The sequence below is a fragment of the Arvicanthis niloticus genome, chromosome 23 (genome assembly GCF_011762505.2).
Source record: "Arvicanthis niloticus isolate mArvNil1 chromosome 23, mArvNil1.pat.X, whole genome shotgun sequence".
In the NCBI taxonomy this organism is placed as follows: domain Eukaryota; kingdom Metazoa; phylum Chordata; class Mammalia; order Rodentia; family Muridae; genus Arvicanthis; species Arvicanthis niloticus.
Genome location: NC_133430.1, coordinates 2,071,862 through 2,091,942, shown reverse-complemented (window position 1 = coordinate 2,091,942; position 20,081 = coordinate 2,071,862). Strand labels below are relative to the sequence as shown.

The following is a 20,081-nucleotide window of genomic DNA, read 5'->3' as shown; positions in this document are numbered from 1 at the left end:
TAGGATTAATTACTAGTGTAAGTGTGGGAACAAAGGCACATGCACTTCAATAACTACTGGTATACAGACTCGTGTTAGTTTGGACAAAGAGGGTCTGAGTTCTGAATAAATTTTCCCACCTACCTTAAATAGTCGTGTTCAGCTCAGGAGGGCCATACTAAAAGGTGATATTCCTAACATCATATCAAAGTGTGCAACAATAAACTTACTCACTTAAAGTCTGTTTACCTACTTTTAAGTATTTTTCTTGAGCAAGTTTTATTCATGATATGTAATGCATGGCTTATTTATGTTTCTAACTACTCTCTTTTTCTAAATAAAGAAAAGCATGAATTTCAGCCAAATGACTTGGCCATTTCCAAATCCCTGGAGGCATCTGGTCGGATATACGTCTACCGGAAAGATCTGGCTGACACTCTGGTAAGGACTTTGTTGCTGGCACCTGAAATATCAGTACCAGACTCAACAATATGTTCATGCTTTATAATGATGTATGTATGTATGTATGTATGTATGTATGTATGTATGTATGTATGTATATTAGCTCTTGCAACCATGAGTAGCCTGGCAAGTGACATGTCTTTTGCAAATCAGAGGCCCAATTTAAGGGATTAACCCTTCCTAGAATCAGCCTTACTTTTTTTTCCTGATAAACAGTATTTGCGGTTGTGTCTTCCTATCCCATGGAATCCTGATTGAGCCTGTTCTTTCTTTTGGGAGTTGTATGGGCATGGGGCTGAAATATTCCCAGTTGGACTGAGCCAAAGAGCCTGTCCTTTTGACCATCCCTTTCCTTAATTTTATTTTACCTTTGATGGTAGATTTTTCAGCTTTCCCTGTGTGTGATAAGTGAGTCAGTAGTTATGGGATATCAGATGCCTCTAAAGAGCAAGATTTGAAAAGGTGTAAATAAACCTGCCCTTCCAATTACTCTCAGTGTGATGTATAAAAACATTATGGCTAAGGGGACAGCAAAGTTACTTCACGGGACTTTTGTAGACAATGAGTTTGAGTTTATTCTTGCCCATGAAAGAAAACAGTCTAAAGTGTAGCTTTTGTGGGTTCTTCCAAAGAAAAACCCACACTCCAGCTGTTCCCCATGCTCTCCTCCTTCAGCCACAGCTGAAGTAACAGCTAGTTACCTGGTGTAATTCCCCCAGGGCCTTTCAGAGAGTCTAAGGTTGGCATTGGTAATGTCCCTGTGGAATAAACAGATGCCATGAGCAACTTTCTAAGAGGACCAAGGCTCCATCCTGCCCTCCAGTGTTTTCACACAGCTGCTTTGGACACCATGGCATATGTCCTTGTGGGTAGCAGACTTAGAAATCTCATCTTCAGAGTCTACTTAGAATACAGCAGAGTTGGGGCCTAAGACATGAGGCCTCACTATAACCATTCTCATAGATTAATGAGTCTACCAAAATCAAACCCAGAGGGCAGAGTAGAAAAATATAAAGTATTGCCCGGACAAGGCAATGGTCAGCCCTGAAGAACCCACATGGCAGAAGAACTGTGCGGAAGGGCAAATTTGAGGAAAAATAAAATGGATAAAAGCCCAGGTTAACCGGAGATTCTGCTATGGATTCCCACGCTTCAGTCCACTTTGGCTTTATTTCAGTGCCCTGTCCCATCCTAGAAGACAATCCCTGAGAAACCTTGGCTCCCTGCAGCGCCACAGGCACCTGTAAGTTCACAGATTCAGTCAGCCCCTCTGACACTACTCTTCATCCTCGGTGGAGGCAGAGAGGCCATTTGTGCTTGCCGGGCTTGCTGGGCAGTCTTCCCTGTGGGGAAGTCTGTGGGGTCGGCTGTGTCAGGTTTTTGTTTGTTTTACTTTTCAATAGCAAACATGTTCAGAAACATCAAAGTCCTAAAACTAAGCCGTAATCCACATAATTTACTTTTGCAGAATAAACCTTGTCCTTTAAAAAAAAAAATTCACTCTAGGAACTAACCCCAGGAACCTCATAGATGGTAGACAAGCTTAAGTGCCCCATTGCTGAGTCACACCACAGATTAACTGCCTCACAGCACAGCTGTAACTGCCCCGTCACCGAGTCACAGTGCAGCTGTAACTGCCCCGTCACCGAGTCACAGTGCAGCTGTAACTGCCCCATCACCGAGTCACACTGCAACTGTAACTGCCCCGTCACCGAGTCACACTACAGCTGTAACTGCCCCATCACTGAGTCACACTGCAGCTGTAACTGCCCCATCACTGAGTCACAGCGCAGCTGTAACTGCCCCATCACCGAGTCACACTGCAGCTGTAACTGCCCCATCACCGAGTCACACTGCAGCTGTAACTGCCCCATCACCGAGTCACACTGCAGCTGTAACTGCCCCATCACCGAGTCATAGCGCAGCTGTAACTGCCCCATCACCGAGTCACACTGCAGCTGTAACTGCCCCATCACCGAGTCACACTGCAGCTGTAACTGCCCCATCACCGAGTCACAGCACAGCTGTAACTGCCCCATCACCGAGTCACACTGCAGCTGTAACTGCCCCATCACTGAATCACACTGCAGCTGTAACTGCCCCATCACCGAGTCACACTGCAGCTATCACTGCCCCATCACTGAGTCACACTGCAGCTGTAACTGCCCCATCACTGAGTCACAGTGCAGCTGTAACTGCCCATCACCGAGTCACACTGCAGCCAATTCCCAGTCTTTCTGCTTTTTCAATCATTTACTCTTTGTCTCCAAACTCTCAAATGAGAAAATGTGTATTTTTAATTAAAAAATACCAGTAATTTTAGAGAAAACACCAAATTGCTTATTTAATAACTTCACATGTGCTGAGAGATTTAAGGCTGTATTGACAATGTAATGGTCTCAGGCCAGATTTTGAACGAAGTGCTGTTAGCATTCCCCCCAGTCTCCATGAGGGAAAAACAAAGCAAAGCAGTTGTTACGTAGACCATATTAGTCACATGGGCTCTAAATAAAATAGCTTTTATTTTTATTTCATGTCAGATTTTTTTTTTTCACTTTCCAAGGGCCTTGTAATAAAATTTGTAAGCGTGTGTCTGGGATGAGACTGGTAAACCGTGTTTCGTGTACAAGCCATGTCTGTCTTTATTGAAGTGCTCCCTCCATGACATTTCTTTCGTTTGTTTTTATACTAACCCTCCTGGCACATTAATTTTTACCAGAAGCCAAAGTGATTCCAGGGCTTTCAGTTTCATTATGCTGTCTGTCAGGGCTGTGTTTTATAATCAGATTTGTGGATATGTGGGAGCTGGTGGGGGAAGGGGCGGGCAGGCTGAGCTCATGGGGGGAGGGGGGAGGCAAGGGGGAGGGGCAGTCTATCTGGGTGAAGAGTCATTGATCACATTTGACTGTTGCAGGGCTGTTTCCTAAATTGGCTGTAACTCACTGACAGTGAACAGAGCAGGGGGAAATATTAAGGGCACTCAAAACAGATTACTTCTCTAATCTGGGTTTCTAGAGCCTTCTGATAGGCAGCCAGTTCACTGTGAAACATTTGGGGACTACTGAAGATCCTTTCGCTTCTGTCTGTTGGTTTAGAATCCTTTGGCAGAAAATGAGGAATCCCAGCAAAGGTCGACAAGGATCTTGGGAATGAACACTTGGGACCTGGCTCTGGAATTAATGAGTTTTGATTGGAGTCTGTTCAACGCAATCCACGAGGTAAGCACGAACGGAAGAGACAGCACTGCTAAATGTCGTTCTAACGTTTAACTGCATGGTTTCTTTCCTGAGACACTTGTGTGTTGATACAGTTGTGCTAGGATAGTGTGATCTAAAAGCTATCTGGAGGAATTAAAATATATTGAAAGTCTGCCCCATCCTGGGGAAATTAGAATATGTACCGAGCTTTCGCTGGTCCTTCTATCATGGGTTTGGTATGAGGTAAGTATGGATGTGCTAGGTTTATATGTACAGATACCTGTAGGCAAGTGTATGATTTGTGGGGATGTGATTTTATAGATGTATACTGATATATGATGCTGTAATCAGATTGAAGAGTAATTTTACCTTTAGTGTTAAGATTTCCATTTCTCTATACACATATACATCCATCTTTTTACTCGGGAATATTTCATAAATTTTAGAATGTGCAATGAAACTTTAAATGCTACCTTATAAATTTTACATTTTTGTGTGTGTGAACATCTCCCCTGGGGACATATTATAATGTTTATAAATTATACGCTACTAGCAAAGTGCTACTGACAGCTCAGTGGTAGCAACACTCACAGGAACCAGGAGATAAAAATGCCATGGCTCTACAGCCATGTGGTGCATTCATCTTCCATGTGAAGAAACACTTCCTTCTGTCATAGTCTTTCCTTCTGGAGGGATTCATGGCTGATGTTTTTTAGTGACCCATTAGCCTTTCATTTTGCAGTATCTGTTAAACTTGTTCATATTTTCCTCATTAAAACATTTCAGCACTGTAAGCCAGTGTGGACTGTTGGCTGTGAGCTCACTCAGGATAGATGACTTGTCTCTTCAGAAGTGTCAGTCAAGAAGGCTCTGCCTCTGCTTGTGCACACAAGAGTGTGATCACTCTTTTAAGATGTATATACTCGGTTACAAACAAATCTCTTTACTGCTTTGCCTGTGTTCACGCTGAATAGTTACTGGTCGTGGCTTGCATTTGTGAACTTCTGCACTCTGCCCTTAATCTCCGTTTTATTTCTGTTTATGATCTCATGATATCTTCATAACACTAATTCTCAGAGTGCAGCTTTAAAACCAGAAACATCAGTACCGCCTGAGATGCCATGTGCAGGCATGGTGGTGCCCACCTGTAATCTTCTATACTTGGAAGGCTAAGGCCAGAGAATCACTGAGGCCACAGGTTCAAGGTCAACCTGGGCAACATGGTGAGACTTAGTCTCAAAGGTCTTTTTAGCTCTTTATAGACTACTAATAAAAAACAAGCGAGGAACTCCATTAATCTGAGCTTCATCAGTGTTGTGGTCGGGCCTGAGGACACCATAATAATTTGTGTTGGCCCTGATGAGTGGTAGCAAATACTAGTGTCATCTGTTGGCATATGTAGGGGATCCTTCTTGAAGTCCTGTCATTTAAACTTTAGAATGTTCCAGATTTTGTACCAGGATATCTTACTTATATTGGGTGTGTGTGTGTGTGTGTGTGTGTGTGTGTGTGTGTAAGACTTCTAGGTAAACAGTTTTGAACCAAGTACCTTATAATGTCTCATCTCTGTGCTTGTGCAGTGTGGTTACTCCTGTAAGACGCATACATGCACTCAGTTACAAACGAACTAAAGATAAGCGAGTTTAGATCCGCCTTGTTGTCATCTGCTGTATTTTCTGTTAACGCGGTAAGGATATAGGAGATTGGATTTTGCACCAGCTCGACTCAACCTAAAAATACACATGTTTCTTTCAGCAAGAGCTGATCTACTTCACATTCAGCAGACAGGGGAGCGGAGAGCACACTGTGAACCTCAGCCTTCTGCTCCAGAGATGTAACGAGGTCCAGCTCTGGGTAGCTACGGAGATTCTGCTCTGCAGCCAGCTAGGCAAGCGTGTGCAGCTGGTGAAAAAATTCATCAAGATTGCTGCTCAGTAGGTTTCTCGTGGTGGGCACACTGTGTTTCTTATCTGCTTGAGAAAGCGTGGTGGTGTGGATTTCATTATTATTGGTGTATTTTGATATATAGCATATATTTCATTAATATCAATATTATCATTATTATTATCATTAAATTTATTACTATAACTACAACTACTACTACAACTATGACTACTATTCCTTATAAAGATAAGAAGGATTGGGATATAAAATGTTATACTGAGTTAAGTGACTTAAGGTTTAAAAGGTCTGTTTCTGAATATGTATGCCTTTGTATTTGAAGTATTCATATCTTAAAGTAATTGTCACTGAGCTGTGTGCTTAGAAGCTATAACCAGGTAGTAAGCACTTGTACAATATGGCTAACGGTACTGCAGTGGGCTAAGGAAATAACAAGATGCTGTGTGTATAGTAGAGGCATCATGGACGGTCAGGGCATGCTCAGATCCTGCTCATGGTTCCTTGACACTCACTGTGTGAGCTTCGCAGACTTGTCAGTTGTTTGTCCCTGCACATCACCCTCTGGTGCATCTCATGCTTCAGCCACTCTATGTCTCTCATGCATTCCATGCACCAACCTTGGCTTCATAAGGCTCACCCTGTGGTTGCTCCATTTACCCACTGATTGCATTATCCTTCAAGACTGTGAGTCAAAGTTCCTTTCTATAGTTCATCCCTGACTTACACATGTAGGATCAAAATTACCCCCATGCATACACGTATGTTCTACCTTTTAAATTTTTCTTTATTATGGTTATTAAACTTACCTGTGTGTATAGGATTCTTTCCGTGGCAAAGGACAGGAACTGTGTGTAATTGATCAGTGTAACTGGGAGACTGTACACAATATGGCAATTAAGAGTGACTCAGTGAATGTCGAGAAGGAAATTTTAATACCTTACTGGGGGCCTCTTTAAAATGAGAGTGTGTGGCTTGGGTGATGGTCAGTAAGGAGAGTACTCACTGTGCAAGCATGAGCGCCTGAGTTCAGATCCCCAGCACCCATGTAAAAGCCTACTCACCTGTAACTCCAGCACTGGAGGCAGAGGCAGGACTGTCTGGGGGCTCTCTGGCTTCCATTTTACTTGAAATGTCAAGCTCCAGGCTCAGCAAGAAACCTCAGCTCAAAAAGCAAGGTAGATCTGGACATGGTAGAGTACCTTTACTAACAGAAGTCTCAGGCGGGTCTCTGGGAGATTAGGCTGGCCTGATGTACATAGTGAGAACTTATCTCAAGAATATAAAAATAAATCAAATAAGGCACTTATCAATACAAATCCTATGGCCTCCACACAGAGGATGAGCATACATACACACACACACATTTGGTGAGCATATATACATATTATATATATGCATATATATAATATGTATATATGCATATACAATATGTATATATGCATATATAATATGTATATATGCATATATAATATGTATATATGCATATATAATATGTATATACATTTTATATATGTGTATATACATTATAATATATAATATAAATACACAGAGTATTGCTTACACAGCTTTCCAATATAGGCAAACAGCATACACCAAAATCTCCCCCAGTGTCTTTTGTCTCCCAGGTTTCCCATTTTATTCTTTGTCTTTTGAAGTTGTGTTTACAACAGACAGTTCTCAAGGGCAGCTGTCTCTTGGTTATCTGCATGAGATATGCTTCATGACCTCTTTGTACATCAAATCCTTGGGTGTCTAGGTCTCTTGTACAGTGTAGTGTAGCATTTGTGAGTAACAGGCACATGCTCTCCTCCCCTTAAGAGCAACTCTACATTATGCCTGCTACGAAACACTGTCAAATACTTGTTATACTGTTACGTTATTTTAAAAAGTAACTGTAGAGAAAGAAAAAGAAAGACCGAAAGAAAGAAAAGAAAAGATGGATAGATTGATTGGTCTTACAGAGTATCTTAAGTAAAACAAAATTTTTGACTAGAAACAATTTGATAAAGTGAAATTTTAAAATTTGGTACTATTACTTTAAATTTCCATATCTAGTATTTGAAACGATGGCAATATATATTTTTGTTAACATCAAACTGTTATACCTATATTCTAAGAAACAATTTAGTTGTAAGTTGTATTTTCCAAAAAGAAATGATTTCCAATTTGAAAAGTATACCCCCAGAGACAGTGTCTGCCTTGCCAAGAGAAAATTATTTACTTTTCAAAGTTTTCCAAAATCAACCCTGTTAACAGAACTTTTAGCAAATCCTTACATTTTCATTCTACAGTTCAACCAACATATGAAAGATGAAAGTAGTCAGTCATGTCAAATCTGTAACAAATAATTACATGTAACACAGACTGACCTGACAAAGAATGCTAAAGCCAATGCTTTGTTCCTTTTATCGAAGGACAGATTTCTAGGTCACCACATAGTGACAGCAGCAAGCATAATTCTTAACATCATTCTACGTAAAATAGATTGACTGTTTGGAGGCACAATTTGTAAGGCAAGATAATCAAATTAAATGAGCTTTAGCAAATACTGGTTTGGCATTTCTTGGAAAACACCCATAAGCATCACTGCCAAAGCCTGTACCCTCCTTATGGGCTTCAAGGTAAGAGCACAGACACTGGCCCTGGAGCTTTTTATCTGAATAGAGAACAGATTTTATTCTCAAAGCACCATAGATGAGCCCAGGTTGGAGATAATCTCTTGAAGCTGAATCATCTTCTCCTCAAGACTCTGAGGTCTTGGGTTATCACTTAATAGAATCATTTGTTGTTTCTATAGGTATAAAACCAATGGTCAAAAACACTTCTTGGATATTTTAAATAACTTTCCAGAGCTTTGAGTTTGATGACAGAGTATCTAACATCTTCCTTTAATGAGCGAGCATGGGTAGTTAAGGTATAGATCCTGAAATCAGCCTTTGCTAAGAGAAAGAACTGAAAGCCAGAGTAAAGGGCAGGACCAATTGAACTGGGATAGAGGTTCCATAATGGTCCAGTGGTAGGTTCTCATGTTTACAGCATCCTCATAGTATAGTACAAAAGACATTGAGGGCAGAGCAACTACTCAACTCTCTGTTGCATCAGCATTTAGGCTGTGAGTGCAGAGTCTGAGATCCAACATAGGGCAAGGAAATCTATTTCCCTTGATATGTGAGACAGGAATCATCTTTAAGTAAGAAGGAGTTTTTATATCTTGGTTCAGCATTCATCTGTGAGTTGGTCAAGCCAGCATAACCAGAGCTGGTCAGGCCTTATGCAGCAGAGAAGCAGTAGACTTCTGGAAGGTCTTATTTCCCATGCATCTCTGTTCTATGCTCATGGTCCTCCATCCAAGGAAACTTGTGCTTCCAGGGAAACTGCTTGAGCCTGGGGGTTTCCCGCTATGCAAGTATATTGTAAGTTTAAACCATTTTACTAAATTATTCAGTTTTTATAAACAATTTTTAATATACCTGATTTTGGATATTAATCTATATTAAATAAACTTTAAGTTTACTTTAAACTTGTTTTGGTTTACTTGCTTCAGAGTTAACTTTGTAACATATAGAGAAAGCTATATAATAAGAGACATAAATTGATCTCTCTCTCTAAATAAATTATATTTGCCCTTTTGATGACTTGTCATTAACTTGCATAGCTTAATTATCTAACAGTTTATAATGTTACTAACTTTTAAAAGATTAGGATTTTGTAATTTTATGTCTGTTAAGTTTTAGCCTTAAAAAAAAAAATATCATTCTTGGATTAAAGAGCCTTTAGTGTCAAAATAAATTTTAAACCGTAAATACAGTCCCCAGAGAAAGTGAGAACTTCATTTTCCTGATCCTTTTATAATGTACTTTTACAAAATGCTAGATTTTTGTTTGCTTGTTTTATGACTCATTTTGAAGACAAACCATCTTGGAAGCTTGGTGTTGCCTCCTTGGTGTAATTAAAGGGAGACAGACTGATTAGCAGAGACCTCAGTGCGCCTAGTTGATTTATACCATGAGGTCACCATAACTGTGATAGCAGTGAGGTCACACTGTATGCTTTTTCTCTAACCTTGGTAAAGATGGTGGCTGAGTCACATGGCTGCCAAGATGGCAGCAAGCCATGTGGTGAGCCCATCATGCATACACCCTTTTCCTAAACAGAAGTTGAATCCAAGTATGGTATACATGGCATGGAATCACAAATTAACTTTATCTGTACATAGACTTTTAAAATCTCACTCAATGAATGTATACATTCTAAAATATAGAAAGTTAGTTTCAACAAAAGCTTTAAACAAAACCAGAAAAGAAGAGGGGAGGATTCAGAGAGTTGAACACCTTGCCTTTTGTGACATCTGTAGAAATTATACTTTTCTGGTTGTTCTAAAGTGCTAAGTTTCATTTTCTGGCTGTTCTGTTTTGCTTTCCTTTTTTTCTGTTACAGTGTCAGGTGGACAACCTGACATAGAAGAGATACTTGGAGGAAACCTAAACAAATATGCTTGGGTCTGGGGCAGATGGACCAAATCCAACTCCAGAGCCAGCCTTCTCAGTACAGTAGAACTATTTCTCCCATACCCAGAAGACATTTCAACCTTTGTGAAACTGAACCCAGTGACCTACACATCTGTAACCAGATTGTGTGTGTGTCCGAAGATAGGAACAGACAGCTAGAGATGCTTTTACCTCTTAGCTGTTAAAGATACAAGCTAGATTTCTCAGGCTTGGAGAGGCAGAAACAGAAGTAGGCCAAAAGAATAAGGCAAGAACAGTTCTGTGCCATCTCAGTTAGGAATGTTGTCTTTCGATTCAAGGTTGCAGACCAAGCCAGCATTCCCGCTCTGGGTGTGGTTGTAAGACAGAGCTAGAGAATGAACATGAACTGTGAGTTTTACAGGAGAGGGGCCCTCAGACCTTGCTGCTCTGCCTTTCATCTTATCTAAATTAGTTTACTTATCAGAAATAAAACATTCCAAATCTGGGCCAGCAGTGGCCATTTGTCCATTGTACACTAAGGCCAAGTTTGCACTGAAAGGCAAAGGGGGGGGGGAAGAGAGAGAGAGAGAGAGAGAGAGAGAGAGAGAGAGAGAGAGAGAGAGAGAGAGAGAGATCAGTTTCCTAATTAGAGCTCCTTTAAGTTAGTCCTCAAACAGGCCAAAGGAGTGTCTTTTGGCACAGAAAATTTGGAACCCATGTCTGGGCCTAGGACCAAGTGACTGGTCTAGGACAAGGTACAGACCTGCTGCTAGGGGTCAATATCCTGTTGAGCATCCAGAAATGGCCAAATGCCCCTGGAATGTAAGGGGTCTACCCAACCTATACAACCCCAGGGTTAAGGAGCCACAGGGCCAATGGAAAGTTGTCAGACCTTTTGGCTGAGCAACTAGTCTTACAGACAGCAGTTAAGTCTCTGGTGCCTCCAACCAAACAGACCTTAAAATGTTGCAGAAGGCTAAGCTCCAGTAAGCCTCCAAACCTAACTAGGCTCCTCGGAGTTAGGGTCATGATTACCTTGTCTCATGTTTTTCTGTGTTACCTGTGTGTTCTACTGAATACAGATGGCCTCCCACCTAGGTCAGACTATGTGAGGGCAGAGACCAAGAGTGAAAAAGAATACAGGCTACCTGAGAGAACCTGAAGGCCCTGCTGGGGCTTGAGCTGCTCTTAGGCTTCTATTTCTCATCCTGGGTCCTCAGCACCACTGCTTGGTTATTTAGGAAGCTCTAAAGAGACAGAAGAGGGGCTCAGTCTGCCTTTAGGTGCGACCATGTTTATTCACTGTGAGGGGGCATCTGGTTGCCCATGTGTGTAGACAACCAAAATCATACAGGGGAAGGTGGATGTAGCCACTTACAAGGATGGCGATGGGCAGAAATGGCTTCCATAACCCTCAAGGGGAGCTGGGAAGCTTAGTCCTTCAGTAGGGAACTGTCATCTGTACTGACTTGTTTAGGGAATCGGGGCAGGGAAGGTAGCCCCTGTAGTTCAGTGTAAATGTAGCCATGTGAGATTAACTGCCTGGTACCACAGATGAGACTGCCTAAACCTACAGCCCTGAATCCTGTGGGTGTGGAGGTCGGGATGCACATGCCAACCTAGTTTGTTAGGAAGTGCAGATTGCTTATTCTGTGTGTGGATCTGGATAAGGCCTTGTGGGAAATCAGGCTTCGAGCTGGGCTGAAGGTGCTCCCACAGTTCAACATGCTGCTCTGTAGAACAGCATAAGGAAGCACCTGTTTTGGGATCTGTGTCTGTCCGGGTTTTAAGAAGGACATGCCGAATCTCAGGGATGTGAGAGTGGAGAGAGGAAATGCTGGTGAAAGGAGCAGCATTTGCTGCTCTCTGAATTCTGGGTAAAGTCTTACCATGGAGGATGCCCTGAAGATAGGCTACAACAGGACAGGCAGGCTCTGGGGCTTTGAGCATCGTGTGGAGGGAGGACTGACTGGCAAAGGCAGATAGATACGACTGAGAGGTGACCAAGAGACTGACAGGCTCAGGATGTCCCTTAGGAAAGTTCTCCTAAAAGTAGAACAGAGAGTACCCCTTTGTCCAAACGGCCCCAGAAGCAAAAGGTTAGGGAAGCTCTGCCCCATGGAGGAGCAGGTGGCAGGTCTATATCCCCCAGCTGCCCCTTTTGTGCTGAGTAGGGGTTTTTTTGTGTGTGGTTGTAGTTTGTGTTGTCTGCTTGCTTGTTTGTTAACTCAGCCAGAGTATTCCAAAACAAGTCTCTGAGATTCCTGAAGGTGGCTTATGTGGTTGAAAAGGCTTCTCACAGCAGGAGTTAGGTGGAGGAATAGGAAACAGGTGTCCCAGTGAGAAAAGTGACATCACCCAGATCCTTCCCAGAGTATAAGATTAGATCTATCCTGAGGAGATGAAACATACTCATGTCTTCTCCTGGCTCCATGCTGCTGAATTATTTATGATTCTGGTCTCTATCCTCGCCCATGGAACAGAATGCCAACTGAAACATAAAGTTAAATTCCCTATAATCGCACTGTAGGAAGAGCCAAGGGAAAACAGTCATTTCCACAATCAAAGTGTCTTCCCTTGCCTAAGGCACCCTATTTGCATATTCATGTTTCCTTATTTGCATATTCATGTCCCCCCACTCACCATCCACAGCCCCCACCTCTGTGGACTGAGTAGATTTTATTTCCTCACACAGACAAAGGAATGGTTGCTGGACTGGAATGCTTGGTGTCAGACAGCCTGCTCTTATCTCGGAATGAATGGCCCACGGCAACAGGATTCCAGGCTGATTGGCTTCTAGTTTCCACTCAGAATCAATTTGTCTTATTCAGAAATTGTGTTTATATTCATTTAATTTCGTTTTACAAACAAGTTCAGATGCTGTGTGTGTGTGTGTGTGTGTGTGTGTGTGTGTGTTCGTGCACACACGCGCGCGCATACACACGTGCTAGTTTTATGGCCAAAACGAAGCTATATGGACCAGAAGAAATGGTGAGAGGTGACAGATGAAATATGGAAACCATCTAAACAAACATTGCTAAGGGAAAAGGCTTCTAATGAGGAAGAACAATAACCGATTACCGAAAAGTTCTTATTCTCAGCTTTAGCACCTGCTTTGTGCATGGCTTGCTATACACTAGCAGCTGGCGATACACATTAAATTAAAAACTAGTAGGTATATAGTCCAGCCATTATCAGTTTCCTTGATTATGGGCCCTGTAGGGCCTTCTTTGCATGGGAGAACTCAGGGCTAGGAGGTGTCATTCACTGTGAATCCACACAGGTCTAGGAGATGTTATCCACTGTGAATCCACCAAAGTCTGGGAGACAGACTCCACTGTGGATCCACTCAGACATGGATCCCCAGTAGAGGAACTGGCATTTCAAAACATAATGTCAAGAGATGGAGCTAATTCCGGCCTTTTCTGGCTGAGTGAGCCGTCTACAGTGTAGAATGCTGGAAGCTGGGGGAGTCAGTACCAAGCTGGTTGGTAGTAGGGTCTCAAAAGCTGTCCTAGACAGGAAGCTGAAACCGGCCAGACCTGGGCTCCAGCCATAGCAGAGGAGGCTTAAGAGTGATGTGCCTGTTGGACATGTGTCCCCAGATTCCATCTGTTCTCGGTGTGGAGGCAACAGTGTCTCCAGCTCCTCTCTTCATGGGGAGAAAACTTTCGCCCAGACTTAGAAGTCCAAGTACAGTTGCACTGCAGCGGTGTCTGGTTCACACGGTAGACAGGACCAGCCTAGGCCATTTCCCTAATTCTGAACTGCACATTCCTTTTCATTCTAATGCCACTAAAACGTCACAGCTTTGGAAGACAGCATATATCGGCTGTAGGTGGCAGACATGGTGGTAACAGCTTCCCAGCATTGGGAAGTTGAGGTCAGTCTGAGCTATATAACAGGTTCCATGCAGCCTGGGCTGCATAACAAGGATCTGTCTCAAACGAAACTAAACAAACAAAAAGCAAAAACACTTTTCATGTTGATAGCTTTTGTACCATCGTATGCAAAACAGCTGGAAGCCTAATGGGAAAAAATCACAAATGAAAAGTTTCATAACAAAGATATCTATCACAGCATTTGTGTAACAGGGATGAATTGAAACCAGCAAAGGACTCAATTAGCAAAATTAATTTTAAAAACTATGAAACATCTCTTTTTTATTTAAGAGATAAGGTCTCATGTATATCTAGGCTGGCCTTTAGTTCTTCTAGTAGTGAAAGGTAACCTTCTTGAACTTCTGAATCTACTGTCTCCTATCTCCACCCCTAGTGCAGGGATTACAAAAGCTCCATTTTATTTTCTTACCTTTATAAAAGAGAAATGTGGCATACTCTTCCATAATATATGCCTTCTACTTGGATAGATACATGATAAGTAGGTAAGGTAGGTAGGTGGATGAATGGATAGATGGATACATACATAGATAGATAGATAGATAGATAGATAGATAGATAGATAGATAGATAGATAGATACATACATACATACATACATACATACATATATACATACATACATGCATAGATACATAGATACATAGATGGATAGATACATAGATGGGTGGATGGATAGATAGATAGATACATAGATACATAGATAGATACATAGATAGATACATAGATGCATAGATACATAGATGGATAGATACATAGATAGATAGATACATACATAGATAGATAGATAGATAGATAGATAGATAGATAGATAGATAGATACATACATACATACATACATACATATATAGATAGATACATAGATACATACATAGATGATAGATAGACAATTGATAGAGTAATAGATGATAGATACATAGATACATAGACAGATATGATAAATACATTTTGTTGTTTGCAAAGAACGACATGGCAGACTGAATGAAAGGACTTAGACCTGTGAAGTGGGAGAAACCCATCAGCCAGATAGAGGAAGCACACAGAGACTGAAAGCAGACGAGAGCTGCAGGACTCTCTCTGTGGTGGATACAGAGAAGTGGTCATTTCACATCTCAATCACTGAAATCGTAAATGTGCACCAATGGATGTTAGAGAGGGAGGGCTGTCCTGCGGTGTCTGGAAGCTTTTCTTGGGGCCAGAGAGGAGCTAGAAATCCTTTCTTTTGCTTTAGAAACAGTTGGAGCAACCATCCCATCCGTGGGCAGTGGCTGGTGTGGGGGCTTTATCAGTGACTGCCCACTGAGAGAATGTTTTCTTAGTCTCTTCTGCTCTACTTTATTCACAGTTGCAAAGCTCAACAGAACCTAAACTCTTTCTTTGCCATCGTGATGGGTCTCAACACCGCCTCTGTCAGCCGGCTGTCACAGACCTGGGAGGTGAGCCTTGGGCTTTTCGCTGGGACTTAGGGTGTGAGACAAAATGAACCACTCTCCAGGGGAGCCTGTATTAGAAATAAGTAGATTTAAATGGTCTAAATGAGACAGATTCTGCTTCACTGCAGGTATTTTTAGTAGGACCGGGACAGGGTGATAGGAACCACTTCTACCAAGTGGTGTTTCGTGTGATCTTAACATGGTTCTCTAATATATATGAGAAAGATTTTTTTAAAAGGAAATGTTTTAAATTTCTCTTCACCCCCCCTGCATCCCCTGAAGGCTGCCCTAGCTTCATGCTGGCTTGTCATTCTCCAGTCTGGACCGTGAAGCGAGGTGTGCAAGGGGGAATGGCCCTAGTGGGGTGGTGCACACAGAGGTGAAGTTGAGTTTCAGGGGCTCCCACTTGCAGGCCTTGGCACGTTCACACAGGTATGGGTATCTTTTCTTTTCTTTCTTTCTTTCTTCCTTCCTTCCTTAATTCCTTCCTTCCTTCCTTCCTTCCTTTCATGTATATGTATACACTGTCACTCTCTTCAGACACACCAGAAGAAAGCATTGGACCCATTACAGATGGTTGTGAGCCACCATGTGGTTGCTGGGAATTGAACTCAGAACCTCTGGAAGCACACTCAGTGCTCTTAACCACTGAGCCTTCTCTTTAGCCCTCTAATTTTCTTAAAGAGGACTTTCTATATTTGTAGAAAGCGAGATGCAGGAGGCCAGTCTAATTGGCCCATAAACTCTGGAGGATGTGTGAGAAGAACTGAACCAGAGGAGTTGGAATTAGCCAGAAGCATTGACAGATCTCTCCCTCGGGCCTCACCCTTCTTTCTGTTTGCTTTTGTTTTCCTGACCCACCTCACAGGGACGGCTACCTTGCTCTGTGCACTGTTTCTCTCACTCATCCTCTGTCTCCAGTACTTGTGGTCCACTGTGAGGTCCACTGTGGTCTCCTTGGTTTCTGCTATCCCTGTAGTTGACTGCCATTCTCTTAGGCAGGAGCTGTGCTCAGTGGAATGCACTGTGCTGACCCAGGGGCTAAAGTGCTCTCCTTCAAGGGGATCCAATGGGAGAAAGACAGACAAGGAAGGCAAGTGGAGAGCAAGAGTGTTCACAGAATGGATTAGAATGAAACCTCAAAAGAACCGTTGACTTGCAGACGTAATTGAATTACATCTAAAAATCTGAATCTACATTTCGACTGCCTACTGTGTCCCACACACCACACCACATTGCTGCCACACAGAAAACACCAGAGAGCAGTACTGTGTGGTGAAGGACCTTTAAACCAGGTGTCACAGGCCCAGGGCGAAGCAAGTGGAGACACTTTCTGAAATCAGAGCAGCTGAGAAGACTAAGCAGCCTAGGCAGAAGGGTTTTGGTGGTTGAGGAAGAAGTGAGGCTGGGCTTCCCAGCAGATGAAACCAGAGGATCTCAGAGAAGTGACAGTGTTATCGATAAAGGAAAAGAAGTAGGTTTGAGAGGGTAATCAGAGCTCAGCAAATTTTTATGCTGAGCTTATTTTATGGTCTGATTTTATGGTCTTTGTCATTGTCATGCAGCAGTCGTAGTTAGTGAATGAATGATGGCAGCCCTGGGAGTGTTCCAGTAAAAGGTTATTTACAAAAATAGTCTCTAGGCCAGACTTGTCTCCTGTCTGACCTCTGGCTAAGGCGGTTTGATTTGAAGCACACTGAGTTTGAGGTGCCCCGGGACATTCATTGAGATGTTGGAGAGATTGAGATAATAGCTCCAAGAAAAGATCAGAAACAATCGCATCTTATGTTTTATTTGTTGCAGAGAAGTTATTTCCAGGCAGATGAGGCTGCTTACAGTGGAAGAGCTGAGTCAAGTTAGGATTATCACATTGGAAAATTTACGTAGTTTTAATTATTGTAAAGTTATCACCATTATTTTGATTTAGTTTGAAAAACAAGGGCTGGAGAGATGGCTCAGTGGTTAAGAGCACTGACTGCTCTTCTAGAGATCCTGAGTTCAATTCCCAGCAACCACATGATGGCTCAAAACCATCTGCAATTAGATCTGATGCCCTCTTCTGGCTTGCCTGAGGACAACTACAGTGTACTCATATGTGTAAAATAAATAATAAATAAAATCTTAAAAAAAAAAAAAAAAGAAAGAAAGAAAGAAAAACAAAACCCCTCTGGTATATCTCGAACCTTGCCACCAATGCTAATAGCTGGAATCTGTTAACAGCAACCGTGGACATTTGTATGTTTATTTTATGGGTTGTTGCTGAAGGCTGAGGCCAGAGAGGGTACAGACTCACAGGAAACACACAGCTGGAAAAGGATACAGAGGCTTGGTTAGGTCAGCTTGCAACAGGCCACTAAGGTGGTATGAAAGAACCCATGTTTTCTCCTGTTTGTGTTAAGGCAGCCTGTCACATTTCCAGGTCCCTGTTCATTGGAGCCTGACAGTTCTAACCTGGGAGGATGGTATAGTCACACCTTTCTGTTCTGTCATTTCATAAGTCTTCTGTTGCACTCAGACTCAGTGATTCTGTCTGCTAAGGTACAGGCAGCATCACCCAAGGTTTTCACCATCTTTTATTATCTCACTTCTGCTGCGCAATACAGAAAAGCCATTTATATAAAAACCAGGCAGCCAACGTGGTTATCTCCTGCTTCATAGACTATTAGGAAGATGAGAACATTCATCAGATGATATATAGAACTGAAACCTAAGTGTTTATTAAATAATCATCAGCGTGTAGCATGTCTAGCCAGCTAGATTCCTTTATCCTGTGGCTGCCAAGATATTTCTAGCAACATGCCTAACGATGGCATATTGAGCGGATGATGGAAATTGCATAATGATGAAATCAGGGCAGAGCCCCACGAGAGGTATTTATGCTCAGAAATGTGTTGGTGACTAAGCAGAATTCAATGCAAACATCCCTTAGTGCCCCTTCTCAGAGTAGCCACTTCTGTGACCCTTATGGTTTCTGATTGTGGTGTTTGTTTTTTAACTTTTTAGAAAATCCCTGGGAAGTTTAAGAAACTTTTCTCTGAACTTGAGAGTTTAACGGTAAGTAAAGGGGACTTATTCTTCAAAGTAATTTTACTATTTCCTTCTGGGTTCAGGAACTGTTTGTTCTTCGTGATGTCAAAATCTAAACTGACTGCTTGCTTCTAAAAGTAGTTTTGAGCTGAGCATGGTGATAGAATCCTAAAGCTTTGGGGAGATGAGGTTGAAAGATTACAAGTTCCAGGCCAGCCTGGACTATGAAATAAGACCCTATCTTAAAAATAAATGATACAAAGAGATGCTAACGTGGAAGGGAAAAATCTCATGGGGCCTCAACTCTAGACAAAGAACTACAGATAGCTAAAGAATACTGAGAATAGACAGATAGTCTCCCCAAGGGAAGAGCCCCTCAATTGGTTATTGAATACCAAGTGATCAGCCCCTAAATTCATATGCCTTTAAGGGACATTATGCAGATAGAGCAGGTTATATTTATACATTGAGGAATACACACATAATATATATTATTGAGAGAGAACAAGGGGGCAGGTACAAGAGAATGGTTAGAGGGAGAAGAGGGAAGAAATGATATGATTTCAAATATTTTTAATTTAAAGATAAGAATAAATAATTGAGGTAAGTAGGTATGTAGATGGATAGATGAGAGGAAGACAGACAGACTGACTGACTGATGATAGATGTAGGTAAGGAATGAAGCGTGGTGGCCATTAGTGCTGCCTCCTCTCCCTGTGAAATCCATATGATTTTTCACAGACCATTTTCCAGTTCACAACATGACACTAATTGTTATAAATTTAGGGAGTAATTAGTGTGATATGCATTAATCTTTCCTCCTTCTGTTACTGTTTCTTAGGTTTTACATGCAAGATCTGTAGCTTGTTTTTAGATTTCAGCACTGACTTTGTGTTTTAAAGGCAGTTTCCCTTTTCTGTGTACTTAACAAAAGACTTTGAGGTGGAAATTGTGCAGAGGAAGCTGCACTTGAAGAACCTATTTGAGGAGAATGATAGGGCAATCAAAAGGTGTCTGTCTCTTTGTGGTCACCTCCCATTATCATAAACCAATAACTTGGATTCCCTGTGTTGTCTAGGTTTCCTACCCTAATTAGTGGGTTTATTCTCCAAGGAAACCTTTATCCACTTCATTCTTAGGAAGAATCTATCTGTATCTAATCACTTTCAAATTGTACAGCAGATGTAGATTGAGAATTGCTTCTACGGCGCATTGATTTTTCTCTCTCTGCTTGGTTGGCAGGATCCTTCCCTAAACCACAAAGCCTACAGGGATGCATTCAAAAAGATGAAGCCGCCAAAAATCCCTTTCATGCCCTTATTGCTTAAAGGTAATGATTTCCTATCTGTCGTGGTATGCAATGCCATCTTCTAGAAATGTTTTTTTTTTTTTTTACTAACTACAGCAGAAAAATAACAGGACTCTTAGTTAATATCTTACAGTAACCTCAACTTTCATACCTCCGTATTTTCATGGAATTGTTCAAATACCCAGGTTTTTTTTTTTTTTAATGTCTGGAATGCTTTCTTGTACTTGAACAGTGTCAAAGCATTGTCACCGGAAATTCGTGTGTTTAAGTTGCTTTGATTCTAAGCCCTGTATTATTCTCTTTGGTACCATGAAATACTTAAACAAGAATAAGGCTAGCATAAAGAGCCCAAAGAGCAAGCAGTTGTCTGCATCCGGGTTTCAGAGACGGCAGCACACAGTGTAC

General features: G+C 41.8%; 1 protein-coding gene across 1 annotated transcript in view; it reads left to right on the top strand.

Annotated features, from left to right (window-relative positions):
• The window catches only part of Rapgef5 (Rap guanine nucleotide exchange factor 5), a 236,612-nt gene that overhangs the window by 201,431 nt on the left and 15,100 nt on the right, over positions 1–20,081 (top strand). The window contains exons 18-23 of the mRNA XM_076920935.1: positions 323–420; positions 3,537–3,659; positions 5,394–5,572; positions 15,253–15,343; positions 18,344–18,394; positions 19,610–19,697. Coding sequence (XP_076777050.1) covers positions 323–420; positions 3,537–3,659; positions 5,394–5,572; positions 15,253–15,343; positions 18,344–18,394; positions 19,610–19,697 — 630 coding nt within the window. The remainder of the gene's footprint in view (positions 1–322; positions 421–3,536; positions 3,660–5,393; positions 5,573–15,252; positions 15,344–18,343; positions 18,395–19,609; positions 19,698–20,081) is intronic.